The sequence below is a fragment of the Dama dama genome, chromosome 10 (genome assembly GCF_033118175.1).
Source record: "Dama dama isolate Ldn47 chromosome 10, ASM3311817v1, whole genome shotgun sequence".
In the NCBI taxonomy this organism is placed as follows: domain Eukaryota; kingdom Metazoa; phylum Chordata; class Mammalia; order Artiodactyla; family Cervidae; genus Dama; species Dama dama.
This window is the reverse complement of record NC_083690.1, coordinates 27723891-27743312: the sequence shown is the minus strand read 5'-3', so window position 1 is coordinate 27743312 and position 19422 is coordinate 27723891. Positions and strand designations below refer to the sequence as shown.

Genomic DNA, 19422 nt, shown 5'->3' with positions numbered 1-19422 from the left:
TGTGCCATAACTCAAGAGTCCGTTGCACAGCACCTGATGCAGCCAAATACATATCTTAAAAAATCTGTAGCTTAAGGGACTTCCAGGTGGTCCAGTGGCTAAGACTCCAAGCTCCCAATGCAGGGGACCTGGGTTTGATCCCTGGTCAGGGAACTAGATCTAAGACCCAAAGCAAATAAATAAATATGTTTTTAAACTCTATAACTTAAAAAAGAAACAGTCTCTGGCTTACTCTTGGGACGTGGTAGGAACTGAACATGTAGCCAGCAGATACTGGGTGACCAAGCAATCTGAGATACTCATCATGAAAGGGTGTTGTCTGACCAGCCCAACCGTGAGGTTGGGTGTCCACAGCAGCAATCTATCATCACCTGAGATAAGAGATCAACCTTGGAAAGGTCCAGAAGTTACGAGCCATTTACAGGAGCAGGTGGTTTCTGTTGCAAGATCTTCTCTCCCTCCATCACTGGCTGTGCCTTTCTGGGGTGTCCCTTATACCCAGCTGACTGATGAAGAAAAGACGCACGCCTGTTTACAGGTGACTCTGGCTGTTATGAGCTGTCAGTGGGCAGCCACAGCTCCCCACACCAGCTGGGTGAACCTGAAGGACACTGGTGAAGAAAAATCCTCACAGTGGACAGAACTTTGAGCAGTGTCTTTGGCTCTTCACTATGTCTGGTGGGTGAAATGATCAGAAGTATGGACCTGTATTAATTGATGGATGCTTGCTAAGGTTTGGCTGGCTGGTCAGGAACTTGAAAGGAACAGAATTGGAAAATGGGTGACAAAAATCTGAGTCCTTATAGCCCTTCTATTTTTTGCACCGGGTCTTATTTGCAGCATGTGGGTGCTTTGTTGCAGCATGGAGAATCTCGTTCCTTGACCAGGGATTGAACCCCGGGCCCCCTTCATTGGGAGTATGAGTCTTAACCATTGGACCACCAGGGAAGTCCATTATAGCCCTTCTTTTAACAATCTTCCTCAATTAGTCTTACTTCAGTTGGAGCCATTTCATTCAGGGGTCCAGCTTTGTCGTCTCTCCTTTGCTTTCTTCAGTTCAGTTCAGTTCACTCGCTCAGTCATGTCCGACTCTTTGCGACCCCATGAACCCCAGCACGCCAGGCCTCCCTGCCCATCACCAACTCCTGGAGTTTACTCAAACTCATGTCCATCGAGTCGGTGATGCCATCCAGCCATCTCATCCTCTGTCGTCCCCTTCTCCTCCTGCCCCCAATCCCTCCCAGCATCAGGGTCTTTTCTAATGAGTCAACTCTTCGCATGAGGTGGCCAAAGTATTGGAGTTTCAGCTTCAGTATCAGTCCTTCCAATTAACACCCAGGACTGATCTCCTTTAGGATGGACTGGTTGGATCTCCTTGCAATCCAAGGGACTCTCAAGAGTCTTCTCCAACACCACAGTTCAAAAGCATCAATTCTTCGGTGCTCAGCTTTCTTCACAGTCCAACTCTCACATCCATACATGACCACTGGAAAAATCATAGCCTTGACTAGACGGACCTTTGTTGGCAAAGTAATGTCTCTGCTTTTTATTTCTTTTTTCTTTCTTTTTCTGCTTTTTAATATGCTATCTAGGTGGGTCGTAACTTTCCTTCCAAGGAGTAAGCGTCTTTTAATTTCATGGCTGCAGTCACCATCTGCAGTGATTTTGGAGCCCAAAAAAATAAAGTCTGACACTGTTACCACTGTTTACCCATCTATTTGCCATGAAGTGACGGGACCAGATGCCATGATCTTAGTTTTCTGAATGTTGAGCTTTAAGCCAACTTTTTCTCTCTCCTTTTTCACTTTCATCAAGAGGCTTTTTAGTTCCTCTTCACTTTCTGCCATAAGGATAGTGTCATCTGCATATCTGAGCTTATTGATATTTCTCCCGGCAATCTTGATTCCAGCTTGTGCTTCTTCCAGCCCAGCGTTTCTCATGATGTACTCTGCATATAAGTTAAATAAGTAGGGTGACAATATACAGCCTTGACATACTCCTTTCCCTATTTGGAATCAGTCTGTTGTTCCATGTCCAGTTCTAACTGTTGCTTCCTGACCTGCATACAGGTTTCTCAAGAGGCAGGTCAGGTGGTCTGGTATTCCCATCTCTTTCAGAATTTTCCACAGTCTGTTGTGATCCACACAGTCAAAGGCTTTGGCATAGTCAATAAAGCAGAAGCAGATGTTTTCCTGGAACTCTCTTACTTTTTCATGATCCAGCGGATGTTGACAATTTGATCTTTGGTTCCTCTGCCTTTTCTAAAACCAGCTTGAACATCTGGAAGTTCACGGTTCACGTATTGCTGAAGCAGTTGGAGAATTTTGAGCATTACTTTACTAGCGTGCGAGATAAGTGCAATTGTGTGGTGGTTTGAGCATTCTTTGGGATTGGAATGAAAACTGACCTTTTCCAGTCCTGTGGACACTGCTGAGTTTTCCAAATTTGCTGGCATATTGAGTGCAGCACTTTCACAGCATCACCTTTCAGGACTTAAAATAGCTCAACTGGAATTCCATCACCTCCACTAGCTTTGTTCGTAGTGATGCTTTCTAAGGCCCATTTGACTTCACATTCCAGGATGTCTGGCTCTAGGTGAGTGATCACACCATCGTGATTATCTGGGTCGTGAAGATCTTTTTTGTACAGTTCCTCTGTGTATTCTTGCCACTGCTTCTTAATATCTTCTGCTTCTGTTAGGTCCATACCATTTCTGTCCTTTATCGAGCCCATCTTTGCATGAAATGTTCCCTTGGTATCTCTAATTTTCTTGAAGAGATCTCTTGTCTTTCCCATTCTGTTGCTTTCCTCTATTTCTTTTCTTTTTTTTTTTTTTTTTTGCTTTCCTCTATTTCTTTGCATTGATTGCTGAGGAAGGCTTTTTTGTCTCTCCTTGCTATTCTTTGGAACTCTACATTCAAATGGGAATATCTTTCCTTTTCTCCTCTGCTTTTTGCTTCTCTTCTTTTCACAGCTATTTGAAAGGCCTCCTCAAACAACCATTTTGCTTTTTTGCATTTCTTTTCCATGGGGATGGTCTTGATCCCTGTCTCCTGTACAATGTCACGAACCTCCATCCATAGTTGGTTTCTTTTTTTTTTTTTTTTTCTGTTTGCAACCCCATGCAATCCATCCGTGGGATTTTCCAGGCAAGAGTACTGGAGTGGGTGCCATTGCTTTCTCCACTCTTAAACAGAGGCAAGTAGTATAAGAGAGCAATGTTCTCCTGAATAGGCCAGGGTATTAGTTTGGTTGGGCTGCCATAACAAAGTACCACAGACTGCGGACTGAAACCACAGAAATTTGTTTTCTCACAGCTTTATTTATTTATTGGTGATGCAGCAAGGCATGTGGGATCTTAGTTCCCCAACCAGGCATCAAACCCGTGTCCCCTGCAGTGGAAGCAGGAAGTCTTAACCACTGGACCACCAGGGAAGTCTCCAATTTTCTCACAGTTCTAGAGGCCAGAGGCCGGAGATCTAAGTGTTAGCAGGGTTGGTTTCTCCTAAGTCCCTCTTCTTGGCTTGTAGAGGGCCACCTTCTCCTTATGTCCTTGCGTAACCTTCCTTCTGTGTGTCTGTGTCATGAATTTGTTTTGTTTATTTATTATTTGGCCATACCATATGCATGTGCCGAAGAATTGATGCTTTTGAACTGTAGTGTTGGAGAAGACTCTTGAGAGTCCCTTGGATTGCAAGGAGATCCAACCAGTCCATCCTAAAGGAGATCAGTCCTGGGTGTTCATTGGAAGGACTGATACTGAAGCTGAAACTCCAATACTTTGGCCACCTCATGCAGAGTTGACTCATTGGAAAAGACCCTGATGCTGGGAGGGATTGGGGGCAGGAGGAGAAGGGGACGACAGAGGATGAGATGACTGGATGGCATCACCGACTCGATGTACATGAGTTTGAGTAAAATCCGGGAGTTGGTGATGGACAGGGAGGCCTGGCGTGCTGGGGTTCATGGGGCTGCAAAGAGTCGGACACGACTGAGCGACTGAACTGAACTGTGCATGTGGGATCTTAGTTCCCTGATCAGGGATCAAACTCATGGCCCCTGCAGTGGAAACAGGGAGTCTTAACCACTGGACCACCAGGGAAGTCACTTAATCCCCTCTTCTCAGAAGGATACCAGTCATATTGGATTAGGGTCCTCCTTAATGACCTTATTTTAACTTCATTACCTCTTAAAAGACCCTATCTCCCAACAGACTCACATTCTGAAGTAGCAGGTGTTAGGATTTCAGCACATGAATTTGAGGGGGTGCACAATTCAGCCCTTAGGAACCAGTACTGAACACATTTGAAGACCCTTATCCTGCTGCTAAGACATAAAGAAGAAGAAACCTCACTGACGGCTCCTCGCGTGCCGGCAGCCATCTTCTCCAGTCTGTCTACCTCTGCAGCTCCATTCCAGGTCCTCAGAGGTGAGCAGACTAGAGAGGCTCTTCCAGGGCTGTATGTCAGGGGGAAAAGAGGGATCCCCTGTGACGCCCCTCTTCCTGAGTTCTAGGCCATGTTACTAAACCCCAGAATTCATGATTTATCCATCCACCGTCACTGGGAGGATGGGACCATGACAGGCCTCCCCTTGTAAAACCTGGTCTATAGAGGAGTAAAGCAGAACTCCCAAGTGGAAAAACATAAAAAAACTGGAATATAGATACATTTCTCTTTCCTAAAGTGAAAGTGGCTCAGTCATGTCCAACTCTTTGCAAACCCCATGGACTCAGGCCAGAATACTGGTGTGGGTAGCCTTTCCCTTTTCCAGGGGATCTTCCCAATCCAGGGATCAAGCCCAGGTCTCCCACATTGCAGGCGGATTCTTTACCAGCTGAGCCACAAGGGAAGCTCTTTTCTAAGGAAGGCGGAAAAGAGGGAGTCCTTGAAAGGATTCCCACCTCTTTAGTCAGGCTCTTTTTTTTAAGTTTTTTTATTTGTTTGTTTTATGTGGAGCATTTTTAAAGTCTTCATTGAATTTATTACAATACTACTTCTGGTTTATGTTTTGGTTTCTTGGCCTCCAGGCTTGTGGGATCTTAGCTTCCCTACTAGGGACTGAACTGCACCCCCTGCGTTGGAAGGCAAAGTCTTAACCATTAGACCACTAGGGAGATCCCTCTGGCCAGGTTCTTTCATGAAACCAAGTGTATTCATTTTCCTTTGCTCCGTAACAAATGAGTCCAAACTTAGAGTTTAAAGTGAGACTCATTTATTATCTCACATTTTTGTTGATCAGAGACTATGGGCTTGGCTGGCTTCTCAGCTTAAGGTTTCATAAAGTGAAAGTGGCTCATTCGTGTCCGACTCTGCAACCCCATGGACTATACAGTCCATGGAATTCTCCAGGCTAGAATACTGGAGTGGATAGCCTTTACCCTTCTCCAGGGGATCTTTCAAACCCAGGGATCGAACCAGGGTCTCCTGCATTGCAGGCGGATTCTTTACCAACTGAACTATCAGGGAAGCCTAGGGTCTCATAAGGCCCAAGTCAAGTTGCTGACTGAGGTGGGCTCTTACCTAGAAGCTGTGGGGACAAATCCACTTCCATGTGAGTTCCATTTGTTGGCCAAATTCAGCTCCTTACAGTGTAGGATGTCTCCATGCTGGCTGTCGGGGTGGAGGGTGGGTGTCAGCTCTTCCAGAGGCCACCACAGGGAATTCCTTGGCGGTCCAGTGGTTAGGACTCCATGCTTCCATTGTATGGGGCCTAGGTTGGATCCTTGGGCAGGGAACTAAGATCCCACAGGGACAAAAAAAGGCCACTGCATTCCTCATCACACGGGTCCCTTCATCAGCAAGCCAGCAAGGGCTCCAGTCCCCCTCATGCTTCACATCTCTGACTTCCTCTTCCGCCACCTGCTGGAGAAAACTTTCTTAAACAGCTACCTGATGGGTTGATAATCTCTATATCTTAACCTCAGCTGACTTGGATCTTTCATTACACCTCCAAAAATCCCTTCACAGCAGTACCTAGATTAGCGTTTGATTGAAAAAGGAAGGAGCAGGAATTTTAGAGGGTTATCTTTAGAATTCTGCCTACCAGACAGGAATCCCCATCTTGACCTTGAAAGAAAGCCGTCCCCCTCTGCCAGAGGCTTCTTAGATCCTTGTTGTTGTTTAGTCTCTAAGTAGTGTCTGACTCTGTGTGACCCCGTGGACTATAGCCCACCAGGCTCCTCTGTCCAGGGGATTCTCCAGGCAAGAATACTGGAGTAGGTTACCATTTCCTTCTCCAGGGGATCTTCGTAACCTAGGGGTTCAACTCAAGTCGCCTGCTTGGCAGGCAGATTCTTTACCACTGAGCCACCTGGGAAGCCCTCTTAGATCCTAGCCTGGCACCAAAGATAAGAAAATGTGGGCCATGTGCTCCTCTGGAGAGACCAGTCAGCTCCTCAACTGGTCCATAAATTCTTAGCAACTTGGTGTGAATGAGAAAAAGGTGCCCTTTCCTTCTACAGATCTCTGTTCGCCACAGTGTGAGGGGCACGCCCCCAAGAGTTGTGCAGTACACAACATGTACTGCTATGAGCAGTGGCCCTAATCCCAGTGAGATCAGATACACTGTACTTCCCAACCACTTGCCCACACTAGCTGTTGTCTATAGAGATATTTTTTCCCAGAACACTTCTTTATGACATTCTTCACTGTTTTTTTTTCTAAATTTTTATTTATTTAATTTTTGGCTGCACTGGGTCTTTGTTGTTGTTTGAGGGCTTTCTCTAGTTGTGGTGCATGGGCTTCTCATTGCAGTAGTTTCTCTTGTTGCAGAACACAGGCTCTAGGGCACACAGCCTCATTGGTTGTAGCTCACGGGCTTAGTTGCTCTGCAGCAGGTGGGATCTTCCCGGACCAGAGATCAAACCCGTGTCCCATGCATCTGCAGGCAGATTCCCAACCACCAGAGAAGTTCCACTGGCTTATTTTTATCTGTTGATGACTTGGGGGAAATACAAAATAAAATGGTCATCAGTTGACCTGAATAGGGTGATGAATTAGTACTCAGAAAAAAAAGATTGTTTTATCTACTGGTTGGATCTAAACTATTTGGTCATATCTAAGTAAATAGCCAAGAACTTCTGAGGAACAAACCCTGAAGTCAGCAATATTAAGGTAAAAACAGAAGCCACTGTTACTCAGAGCCCATATCTATATAGATATAGATATAGATAGGATATATAAGCACAATATGCACGTGCACACACTCATATATATACATAACCTCATTTAACCTTCACAGGAACCCTATCAATTAGGCATTACATTATTATCCCCACAAGACAGACAAGAAAACTGAGGCCTGGTTACTTGCCCAAAGTTAAGGATGAAAAGAAGCTGAGTCAGAACTCAGATCTATGCCATCTGATTGATGCAAAGCCCATGCTCCTAACCACTTAGTGGAAATTAGCTGAGTGTCTATGCCCTGAATTGAGGCCTTTGCTCTCTGCCTCTTGCATCAAAGCCAGGGTTACTCTCTGGTGAGCCCAGTGGCCCAATCTGGGACAGGGAAGAGGCCAAGCAGAATGTCTTAGCTGTATTCATAGAAAGGGTTTCCCAGGTGGCCCAGTGGTAAAAAAAAATTCCTGCTGCCAATGCAGGAGATTGGGTTCAATTCCTGGGTCGGGAAGATTCCCTGGAGAAGGAAATGGCAACCCATTCCAGTATTCTTGCCTGGAGAATCCCATGGACAGAGGAGCATGGCAGGCTACCATCCACGGGGTGGCAAAGAGTCAGACACAACTGAAGCAACTTGGCATGCACGCAGATATGTATTCATAGGGATGACCTGCAGGGAAAAGGGTGGTAGTGAGTAGTTTGTGGCTACAAGAGAGAGATGGCCAGTGGGACTTGGAAGGAGGAAAGATGGTAGGCTTTGTCTTGTTCACCAGGGTATCTCCAATGCCTGGCACCTTATTGGCCCACAGTTAGTGTTGGCTGAATGACTGAATAGCCACCTATGACAGCATGCCTGTGATAGTTCCTCACCGTGTTCTGTCTCTCTGGCCTCTGCTCCTGCTACCAACCTCTTCCCTTTCCAATAAATTAGCATCTGAACTGGATCTGAAAGCGTCCTAGATTGCAGGCCCTGTGGCAAGTGTTTTATCTACATTTTCTCCTTTAAAGTGAAGTAAGAACCAGGAAGTTCCCTGGTGGCCTAGTAGTTAGGATTCCAGGCTTTCACTGGTGTGGCCCGGGTTTCAATCCCTGGTTGGGGAACAAGCTGCATGATGAGATTACTTCATATTTCAGGAGGCTTCTGGGCTGGCAAAAATATCCACTACTTTAATGCTCAATTTATTAGACTCCATTAAACAAAAAAAGGAAAAAACTGAAAGCCATTTTTTTATGGGGGATTTAGGCTTTGATTATAAATTTAACCAATTTAATTATCTTAACTAATTTAAACTGCGAATACAAATTCAGTATCAAAAGATTCTTTTGATTACTTCATATGCTTTAAGGATACACAAATACAATAACAACAGAATTTATTAAAACCCATCATCAGGACTTCCCTGGTGGCCCAGTGGTTAGGAATCTGCCAGCCAATGCAGGGGTCATGGGTTTGATCTCTGGTCCAGAAGGAACCCACATGCCACTTGCCTAAAAAATCCACCATCGGGACTTCCCTGGTGGTCTAGTGGCTAAGACTCTGTGCTCCCAATGCAGGGGGCCAGGGTTCAATCCCTGGTCAGGGAACTTGATCCCACATGCTGCAGCTAAGGCCGGGAACAGCCAAATAAATAAATAAAATAAATAAATATTTAAAAAAAAATCCACCATCAAGTAGGGTTATAAAAGGGCTAAGACTATGGATTTAACTTTTTCTTGTCCTTATTCTGACACCTTCTTGAGGTTCCAGTTTTATACCTTTCTAGAGTTTCAGTAATTCTATCAGTTATTATTTTTATACCTTCTTGGAGTTTGGGTAATCCTACTTGATCCAAAAGAAAAAGGCAACTGTCTCAGAATCAGCTAAGGCTGCAAGTTCCAGTCAGACATAGGACCAGGTTAGACTGTTCTAAATAGGCAAACCTGAGCTGACCATTCATTAGCCCCAGCGCCTGCTCACGGTAAAGATTTTCCTGTTACTTGTGGAGCTTCTTGGGCTTCCCTGGTGGCTCAGATGGTAAAGAATCCACCTGCAGTATAGGAGACCCAGGTTCCATCCCTGGACCAGAAGATCCCCTGGAAAAGGGAATGGCAGTCCATTCCAGCATTCTTGCCTGGAAAATCCCATAGACAGAGGAGCCTGGCAGGCTGCAGTCCATGGGGTCCTGAAGAGTCAGACATGACAGCGATTAAGCATGCAACCATGTACAGGGAGCTTTTAAGTCCCTCCTTTCCTCCATCCCTCTCTCCTCTCCCTTTCTATCTTCCTTCCTCTCTGTGTTGTATGCTTCAAAAAAAAAAACTTTTCATATGGAGTTTTTTTTTTCTTTTTGGAGATTTGTGTAGAATCTTACTTCCCTGATCAGGACTCTAACCCATGCCCTTGGCAGTGAAATTGCAGAGTGCTAACCATTGGACAAACAGGGAATTACCCTTTACAGGTTTATATTGATCTTTCCAGTTTAACAAAGGGGTGCCAGGCCCTGCCTTCCTGACGGCCTGTGGCTTCCAAGATGCTTCCCATACTATTATCCCCACCTGATCGCTGAACAAACTGAGGCTTTGTAAAAAAGTTATGTAACTTGCCTAAAATCACACTGCAAATAAGTGTAGAGCTGCCTGGTTCTATCTGATTTTAGAAACAGCTCCCACAGGACCGGCCTCACCTTCTGCCCGGTGTCAGAAATGGGTCTGTTACAGACTATCCACCAAGTTGCTCGATTTAGGGCTCCCAAGGCAGGGTCTTCCTAGTCTCAGGTGGGCTGCGGAGAAAACACAACAGATTCTTCTTTCCTCCCTGCAGGATTCGGGAGTGAGGGTGACCAGGAGAGCCCTTCACGAGAAAGGCCTGAAAACAGAGCCTCTCAGGCGGCTTCTTCCCAGAAGAGGCCTCCGGACAAACGCCCGGCCCAGTTCCGCGGGGCCGCCGCCGGAGCCCAGAGCTCCCGGGGGAGGAAGCAAGGCCCCGAGGGCACCCCGGACGATCCCCCAAGGGAAGGGGAGGTGAGCCGGCTCCCCAGGCAAGGCGAGGCCCTGAGGCTTCCCTTGGCTGCCCCAAGATCCAGCCACCCACCCGCTCCCCCCGAGGGCGCAGAGAGCTTCCCAGCTCCACGGCCACCGTGGGATCATCAGGGGCGCGCGGCCCCAGCCTGCCCCGAACCTAAGGTCACAGCACTCGTCTGGCTCACCACCGACACCCGCACAGAGCAGGATCGACAGCCCCCCAAGTGAGGGAAAGGCTCCAGGCACAATCTGACCCGGTCGAGCGCCTGAGGACACACCGCAGCCGGAGTGCAGGCGGGGCGCCGGGCCTCCACCCCCGGAAGGGCAGCCCGGGACGTGCCCCCTCTGCTCCTGGAGACCACATGCCCTCCCCACTCCCTCCCTCCGGCCTCTCCGGAGGCCAAGCTAGCGGGTGGGTTCATCCAGCGCCCGAAGACCTGCAGCAAAACCTCCCCACGGGGCCAGCCTCCCCGCAGGCCCGCGTGGATACGAGGAAACCGACCTGGGCGGGCGGGGAGCGCCCAAAGCTTCTGGCACAGCCCCAGCGGACCGGAAAATCCCCACCTGGAGAAGGCCGGGGCGAGGGAGCCTGGCTGCACTGCTGGCCCTGTCCTAGGAAATGTCGACATCTCCAGTTGATTGAGGGCTTACCCCGTGCCAGGCCATGTGATTTATGGGAATGATCTCATTCAATCCTCACCACATCCCTGGGCCATTGGTGTTCTCATTATCAGCATTTTACAGAAGAAGAAACTAAGTCTCAGAGAGGTTAAGGCACCAGCTCAAAGTCACACAGCCAGAATGTGGCCGAACCAGCATTCAGACCCAGGTCTGCCTACCTGACCCCACAGCCCGCCCAAGGGCACCGCTTCTCCTGCTGGCACATGAGTGAGGGGTGCTGGCCTGACAGGACATCTGCTTGTGAAGCATCCATTTTTCTCCTGGTGATTATATGAAATACTTTTTATACTAAAGTGAGCAGATACTCACTGGAATGCAAGTGAACATTTGCACCAGCAATTGAGATGCAACTTGTGACATCATAGGAATTTTATGCCAAGTCCAACGCTTCAAGCTCAGCCCCTGGCTACCTGAGGTGCCCTCTTCTCAGACCTCTGCCTTCGGAGGGATGGTGACCAGGGAAGCTCTGCCCTGGACCAGCTCCTGGATGGAACCCTCCTGGAGGCCAAGGAAGATGGCCTTTCCCCAGTTTTCCATCCCATTGAGTTGCTTAAGGATGTTCATCCAGTTTCTCTGGCCTAAAATTTCCAAATTCCTGACAGATATCAATCTAGGATTGGGGATTGGAAACCTGGAAATCTTAGGAACTCCTGAAATCATATTATTCTGTATATTTCCTAACTTTCTATATCTTTTTATAATAAATAAGAAATACACTTTTAGTAGCAGTTCCAAAGAATTATAGGCTATAGCAAATATTCAAAACCAGGAAAGTACTAGAGAACATTACTGGCTAGGGTTAGGATAACAAAATGTTTTAAACCTTCAACAAGATCAACTGCACTACACAGAATCGTGTTGAAATTGCCAATTTAAAGACTTGTGTCTATAACTTTTTCTCAGCACATCATTCATAGGATTTGTATAGGATATACAATACATTTAAACAGGTTAAATATTTACTTTAATTTGTGAGAATGTCTCACTGATAACACCAGATGGGGCCATGAATACTTTTTGTTTGTTTTTAGTGACTTGTGGGATCCTAGTTCCCTTGCCAGGGATCGAACCTAGACCCACGGCAGTAAATGCGTGGAGTCCTAACTATTGGGCCTCCAGGGAATTCCCACAAATGTGTTTTAATATGGCAACAGCTACCAAAAAAGTCATTAGACTGTGACCCATTCTCTCCTATGTACTCCCATTCTAAGTTCCCGAAATGTCTCCCTTACCCTTGGACTCCGTCAGAGTTTCCTTCTCATGCTTTCTACTTGACATCAGTGGAGTTCTTCGAACCAGGAACACCTCGATGTTTATTGTTAAGCATTTGTTCTCACGTGATTGGGAAGGACTTCTGCATCAAAATACTCTTCTAAGCTGAGCGGGACTAGCAAGGCAGATCTGCTGCGGAAATAGTTATCTCATATACAGTAAAGTCCACGCATGAAGCTTCACCCTTTCAGGAGCCTTAGGGCCAGAAAAGCCAGTTATGGATTCCAGCTCTGCCAGTTCCTGGCTGTGAGACCTTGGACAAGTCACTTTACCTCTCTGAGCTTCGATCTAATGGATAGAATGATACCTGGGAGATAATGCAGTTGCTTTGTGAGGCAGTCCCGAAGACGGAAGGTTAACAATGTGGCTTTGGATTCAGACAGGCTGAGGTTTGAATCCGTTATTTACTACCTCTTTGATCCGGGGCAAGGTCTAACCACTCTTAGCCCCACTTTTTCTCTTCTGTAAAATGGCAAAAAAAAAAAAAAAAAACAACACAAAAAACTGATGGAACCCATTTCATAGAATTTTGGCGAGTTTCAATGAGATCATCTATGAAAACGCTTCACACAAGCATGGTACGCTGTGAATGCTTGATACGTGTGGACCGGTGTAGTAATTATCTGCTGTATCTACCTCACAGGGCAGTTGTGAGGATGAAAGGGAGGTTACGGTGTGGAAGTGCTTTCTAAGCTGTGAAATGGTCATCCACTTGCCTTTCCTTCAGAGATGAGATGACCAGAAGTTACTGGCAAACCTCAGTGGTTTCTCCCAGGAAGGAGCCTGAGAATACCTACCTGTACCCACAGAAGGTAGCTGTGTTGAGGAGGCAATATCACCATGGTTACCTGAAAAAGAAGGTTTAGTTGCAATCAGGTAGGCAAACTCCAGTGTCATCGGATAGGGATTTGGAGGGAAAGCCAGTTTTCAGAAGGAGGCTTTGAAAAGAGGACATTATTAAACAGAGCCTACCCACCTTAGGTTTGTTTAATAGGGATCTAATCAAGAGATGGGGACATGTAATAGAAAGTGGTGAGGGGGCTATTTGACCATTGTCTGAAGCCCTGTTATTGGCTGAACTTAAGAAACAATCCTATTAGTCAGAACCAGCCACCCTGCTCCTGCTGTGTCTGTACTTTCATCCATTCCTAGATGGTAGACCAAACATGGATCAAAGGGCTCTCCAAAGATGACCTTGGGAAATTCTGAGAGCAGCCCCATAAAGTAAATACTAGCATGAGTCCTGTTCTGCAGCTGAGGGCCTGGAGTCTGGGAAAGTTAAGTCTGTTGCCCAAAGTCACACAGCCGTTGTGGAGTCAGGATTCAGAAAGTCCGAACCCCTAGCCTCCACCAGGCTTCCTCAGCTCACCAGGTGCCAATGCTGAGCTTGATCATGAAGAAGGAAACACAGATGTATGGGACTCAGTGCCTCAGGGGCCTCCTCTCGCCTTCTGTGACAACTCTCATGATATCATACCTATTTTTCTGGACAGTGTTTCTTTGCTTCCAGAAATGTTTTCCTCTGCTTAGCCCTTAAGTCCAGGTTCTCTGGGCCCCATCCTTGGACTCTTTTTCTTTTGTACAGAACTGTGAGAGGTCTTAAAGTCCACAGCTTCAACTGCCGAACATATCTTCTATTTTTTTTTAATTCTTTGACTGTGCCGTGTGGCTTGTGGGCTGACCAGGGATCGAACCCAGGCCCTCGGCAGTGAAAGCGCAGAGTCCTAACCACTGGACCACCAGGGAATTCCTCATCTCTCCTTCTAATCCAGACTGCCCCTCTGAGCACCAGCCCAATGTAGCCAACTGCCTCCTTGATATCCTCTCTGATTTTCCAGGCTCCCAACTGAATTCATCCTTTCCCCCTTACCATGTCGGTCCTCCTGAGTTCCCCTTCCTTCTTACCATGGCCTCCTAGTTTCAAACACTGTTGTGGGGGTGAAGAACCCCAGAAGCCTTCCCAGACAAAGCCTCTTGAGTCAGTTCTTGGGGCTACAGAGAGACTGTGAGGTGTGTTCTCTGAGAGCTGCCAATGGTTCGGGGGTGAACTTGCACGGTGGATTGCATCATTTAATCAACTGTCTGCTAGTGCCCGGCAGTTGGCAGGGTCTAGTAACGGAAGTGGAGGAAACATTCATGAATGAAACAGACAGGACCCCTAGCTTCAGGGAACTTTCAGGCCACTAGAGAAGATGGACCTCACGCAATCCTCCCCAAATACAGACTCTTACCAACGGTGACAATTCTCGTGAAGGAAATGTTCAGTGTGCTATGAAAGAACTTGGTAACTCTATACTGGGTTGGAGGGTGGGGCGCTCAAAGGCCATTCTGAGAAAGGGACAGTTACTATATTCCTGAGAATCGAGTTGAGGGAACAGAACTCCATTTAGAAGTTAACAGTAGGGTGCTGCACACAGGCCCAGAGGTGAGCAAGAATTTGGCGCGTTGGGAAAACCGAAAGGCAGCTCGCGTCCATGGAGCTGAGTGTGCTGGGACATGTGGCCGACACAAGGCTGGCCTGGCTGACTGGGGACGGCGGCAGGTGCCTTGTGGGCCATGCAAGGAGCCTGGGTTTCTTGGTTTAACTTTTTATTTGGAAATAATTTTGAAGTTACAGAAAAGTACAAAGAGCATCTGTATGTCCTTTACTCAAAACATCTGTTAAAATTCCTTGTTCTCTCTCTATATATTATAGTATATACATGGGACTTTTATTCGGAACTATTTGAGAATCAGTTGCATACATCTTGTTCCTTTGCCCTGGTTGTTGTTGTTGTTTAGTCACTAAGTCTCGTCCAACTCTTTTGTGACCCTATGGACTGTAGCCCATCAGGCTTCTCTGTCCATGGGATTTCCCAGGCAAGAATACTGGAGTGGGTTGCTATTTCCTTCTCCAGGGGATCTTCCCAGCCCAGGGATGGAACCCAAGTTTCCTGCTTTGCAGGCGGATTCTTTACCTCTGAGCCACCAGGGAAGCCCTCCTTTACCCTCAAATACTTAGTGTTTCCTGCCTCCATGCAGTAAAGTTATCCACTTCACTAAATTTCACATCGATGCAATATGGTATCTCATTTACCATCCACTTTGTCAATTATCTCAATAATGTCCTTGATGTAGTATTTTCCCACATAGTCCAGAATCCAGTTAGAAACGATGTATTGTATTAAATTGTCATTTCTCCTTAGTCTCCTTTGATCTGGAATAGTAGCCTTTGTCTTCTTTTTATCTTTAAAAATTCTTTTTTATTTTTAATTGAAGGATAATTGCTTTACAATATTGTGTTGGCTTCTGCCATACAGCAACATGAATCAGCCATAGGTATACCTATGTCCCCTCCCTCTTGAACCTGCCTCCCACCTCCAAGCATTGTCTTTTATGACATTGACGTGGTGGAAAAATGCAGTCTTCTGCTTTAATAGAATGTTTCTCGTTTGAGCGTTGTCTACTGTTTCTTCATGATCATACATGGGTTAAGAATTCCTGGCTGTAAGACTGCATAAATGTTGTTGTTTCCTTCTCAGTGTGACAACAAGAGGCATACAATGTCTGTCTGCTCCTCCTTAGTGATTTTAATTTTGTCCTATTTCTCCAATCTCTAGTTAAAAAAATTTCCCTTGTAACTGACAAGCCGTCAGGGAGATACATGACCACCATATTGTTGTTTTAGTTGCCAGTCGCGTCCAACTCTCGTGACCCCATAGACCAGGCTCCTCTGTCCATGGGATTTCCCAGGCAAGAATACTGGAATGGGTTGCCATTCTCCAGGGGATCTTCCTGGCCCAGGGATCAAACTCATGTCTCCTTCACTGGCAGGCAGATTCCTTACCACTGAGCCACTTGGGAAGCCTATATGACTACCAAGCTGATGTCCTATTCCCTAGATTATTAAATAGATGAAATTGACTATCTCTTTCTGATTCTTACCTGAATCAGATCAGTCTTTATCATGATGGTTACAAAATGGTAATGTCAACTCCAGGACTCCTTCCACTTGACATTCCTCTGCCTACTTATTTAATATTTATTATCAGTAAGGACTTTAAGATTTCTTTTATTTTCCAATAATTTTATAGTTATGAGCCTTACTTATCTTGGTGCTCAGATTGCCCCAGATTTGGCCAGTGGGAGCCCCTTAAAACTAGAAGCCTGGTTGTTATCCCCAATTCACTGGAGTAGCGTGCTTCTGTTTACACAGATGACCACCTTTGGGTATGTGACTGTGTGTTGTAGGGGCTCAGATGTAGGAAGACCCTGTGGGGAAGTTCTTGTGTGGAGAGAAGAACTCTCCTGTGGGGAGATATGGCTTAGACTGGGGCGGTGACATACCGGATGGATGGAAAGAATAGATGGATGTTTGAGAAACTTCGGCGGTAGAATCCACAGGACTTAGTGGGGTGGGGGTGGGGTAAATGTGTGAGCCATCAGAGAAAGGGGAGTCAGGAGTGGCGAAGCAGCTGAGTGGATGGTGGAGTTTACTGATGCGGGGAAGACAAGCTGCGTAAGGGGATCAGGTGGGAAGGGTCTTTTAGACAGTCGAGCTTGAGATGTGTTTGACATCTAAGTGAGGATGTCAGTAGACAATGGCTTATACTGTTCTGGAGCTGACATGAGCAGTCCAGACCAGAAGAAAATCTGGCACTGCTACAGATGGATGATTCCTGAATCCACGGTCCTGGATGAAATGCTGTGAGAGAGAAAGGTGGAGGAGAGAGAGGGACCAGACCGGGGAATCCTGAGGGAGTTTGCTGTTTGGGGGCCTGGAGGGGTGCACGGCTGGAGATGGCAGTGGACGGGTCTGTGGGGTCAGATCCCATGGAGGCTGGAATGTCAGGCCATATCCTGAAGGTTCCTGGGATGCATTGAAGGGTTCCAAGTACGGGACTGAGTGACAGGGAACCATCCGAGTTTTAGAAAGATTGTTCCAAGAGCCAAGTGGGGGTGAGTTGGAGGGTCGTGACTGTAGTCACGCTGTGGTTCTTTCTAAAGTAAATCAGCTTCTCTTTTGCCCCTGGAGCTCACTCAGATGGAGACCTGTGCCTGAAGGCCCTCTCCTTGTCCATCTGGGCACAAACAAGATGATCAAAACATCTGCCCAGCTGCTCCGAGCAATCCCCGGGTAACGTGACGGCAAACTCCCATCTCCTTGCCTCGTTTTTGGCTGGAGAGTTTTTCTTGCTGGGGGATGAGGGTGGGGTGAACCTTTTGAGCCAGGCGCTGCGTAAAATGTGCAGGGGATGGTCTCCGAGGTTTGTGGGAGTCTGCTTTGAGTTTAATGTGGTGTCTGTCATCTAGGCATGCTGCCCATTTAAACTGGTGTGCTGTCCCCTCCCCACCCCCACTCATGCAGGGGAAGGTGGGTTGCGCCAGGAAGAACATCTCATGCATCCTCCTCTTACCAGGGGTGGTGCTGTGTGGCGGACCTGCAGTTCTGCCTAGACGGTGCCGGCTGCCCATTTGGATGGAGACACAGACAACCAAAGGCGGGCATTTCAAGAGACCAGAGGGAGGGGCAGGTGCCCTGGAAGCCCAGAAAAGGCAAGATTGTTTCTGGTTGGAGAAGTCAGGAAAGGTTCACCTGGGGAAGATGGTGTTTGAATCGGGCCTTGAGGATAGAGGATTATGCAGTGAAAAAGAGGAAATAAGAAAAAAAAAAAAATCAAAGTCCCACATCCTCATGTTTTATTGACATTGTCAGTACAGTCATTATTGGTTGCCTAAATATCCCAGCAGGCAGATCCTCCTTTGCTAGTTCTCTGACCATGGGAATAGTTCATTCCAGGCCTCATGACATAGGCTTGGGGCCTGTAACGGGGCAGCGGGGGGAGCAGAAGCAGCTTGGGATCAAATACAACTCGGGAATCCGTGCTTGAGCCCCCCTGCTCACGCTTCCATTCAGCCAAGGACCCACCACATCCCAGGCCCTGAGGATACGACGATGAGGAGGACATGCTCCTGTTCCGAAGATCTCACATCTGCTAGAAAGGGGGTCTCAGGTGGAGAGGATTTATTGTAGGGCACGTGTAGATGCCACCAGAGAGGCACAACGCGTAGGAGCTGCGGTGCTGACGCAGGGAAGGGGCTGAAGCGCGCTGAGGCCTTGGGAGTGGATGAGCATGTCAGGCGGAGCGAGAAGGGGGATGTTCAAGGGCACAGGTCAGAGGGCCAAGTTCATGCGGAGCACCAAGGTGCTTCCCTGTCCGCAGGCCAGAAGGTACATCTCTCCTCCTCTTGGGCTTCCGGGCATTCTTTTTTTTCCCGTTTTCTACTTCAAATATTTCCCATTTGGGGAGTAGGGGAGTATTTTATACTCTTCAGAGATCTCAACTTGCATGCTTAATTCATTCGTTTTTTTCTCTTTTTTTGACACTAAAAGCATTGAATGCTGTTAATTTCGCCTCTGCAGGTAGCTTTGACTGTATCCTTTTATTATGATTATCATTATCCCAAAATAGTTTGCTTTTTATCCTTGATTTACTTCTTGTCCTAAGGGTAATTTGAGATGTTATTTATGGTTTTCAGTTTCTGAGTGGTGTGTTTTATATAACTGTTAGTGGTACTGCATTTTGATCTGAGACTGACTTCTAGAATTTCCACTTTTCAAAATTTACCAAAATATTCTCTGTAGTTTAATATTTATTGAAGTTTGTCACTGTCCATGAAACTTGAAATGAAGGTACACTATTTGTTTTCAAGGTCAAAATTTCATCTGTTCCTATCTTTTTATGTCCTTATTTATTTTTTGGTTATTTGTTCAGAACACGTGTTAGAATATTTCCAATAAAACCGTTTTTCATGTTTCTGCTTGTGTTACTAAATATTTTATTGAATGGATCTTTGTTGTTGTTTAATACAGAAGAAATTAAGCCCCTTCACTATGAAATACAGCTTTTATTTTTTATTTATTTTTTTATTGAAGTATAGTTGATTTACTATGTTGTATAACTATACCCTTCAAAAATTATTTATTTATCTTTGGCTGTTCTGAGTCTTCGTTGCTGCACTCAGGCTTTCTCTAGTTGCAGTGAGCAGGGGCTACTCTCTAGTTACGGTGTGTTCGCTTCTCATATTGGCAGCTTCTCTTGTTGTGGAACAGAGGCTCTAGGGCTCACGGGCTTCAGTAGTTGCAACGTATGGGCTTAGTTGCTCCTCTGCATGGGGGATCAGGGATGGAACCCGTGTCCTCTGCCTTGGCAGGCAGATTCTTAACCACCTGACCACCAGGGTAGTCTGAAACTGTGGCTTTCAGAGAGTGATGTTAAGCACTCACATTCTGGAGTCCAGACAACCTGGATTCACACCCCAACCAACATCTCTCAGCTTAGATTCCAAACCCGCAAAATGGAGCTAATAA

General features: G+C 46.5%; 1 protein-coding gene across 1 annotated transcript in view; it reads left to right on the top strand.

The window, feature by feature from the left end:
* The window catches only part of BCL7C (BAF chromatin remodeling complex subunit BCL7C), a 41248-nt gene extending 22379 nt beyond the window's left edge, over nt 1-18869 (top strand). The window contains exon 6 of the mRNA XM_061153256.1: nt 9919-18869. Within this exon, the coding sequence (XP_061009239.1) occupies nt 9919-10122 (204 nt within the window). The 3' untranslated portion in view covers nt 10123-18869. The remainder of the gene's footprint in view (nt 1-9918) is intronic.
* The last annotated feature ends 553 nt before the right edge of the window (nt 18870-19422 follow it).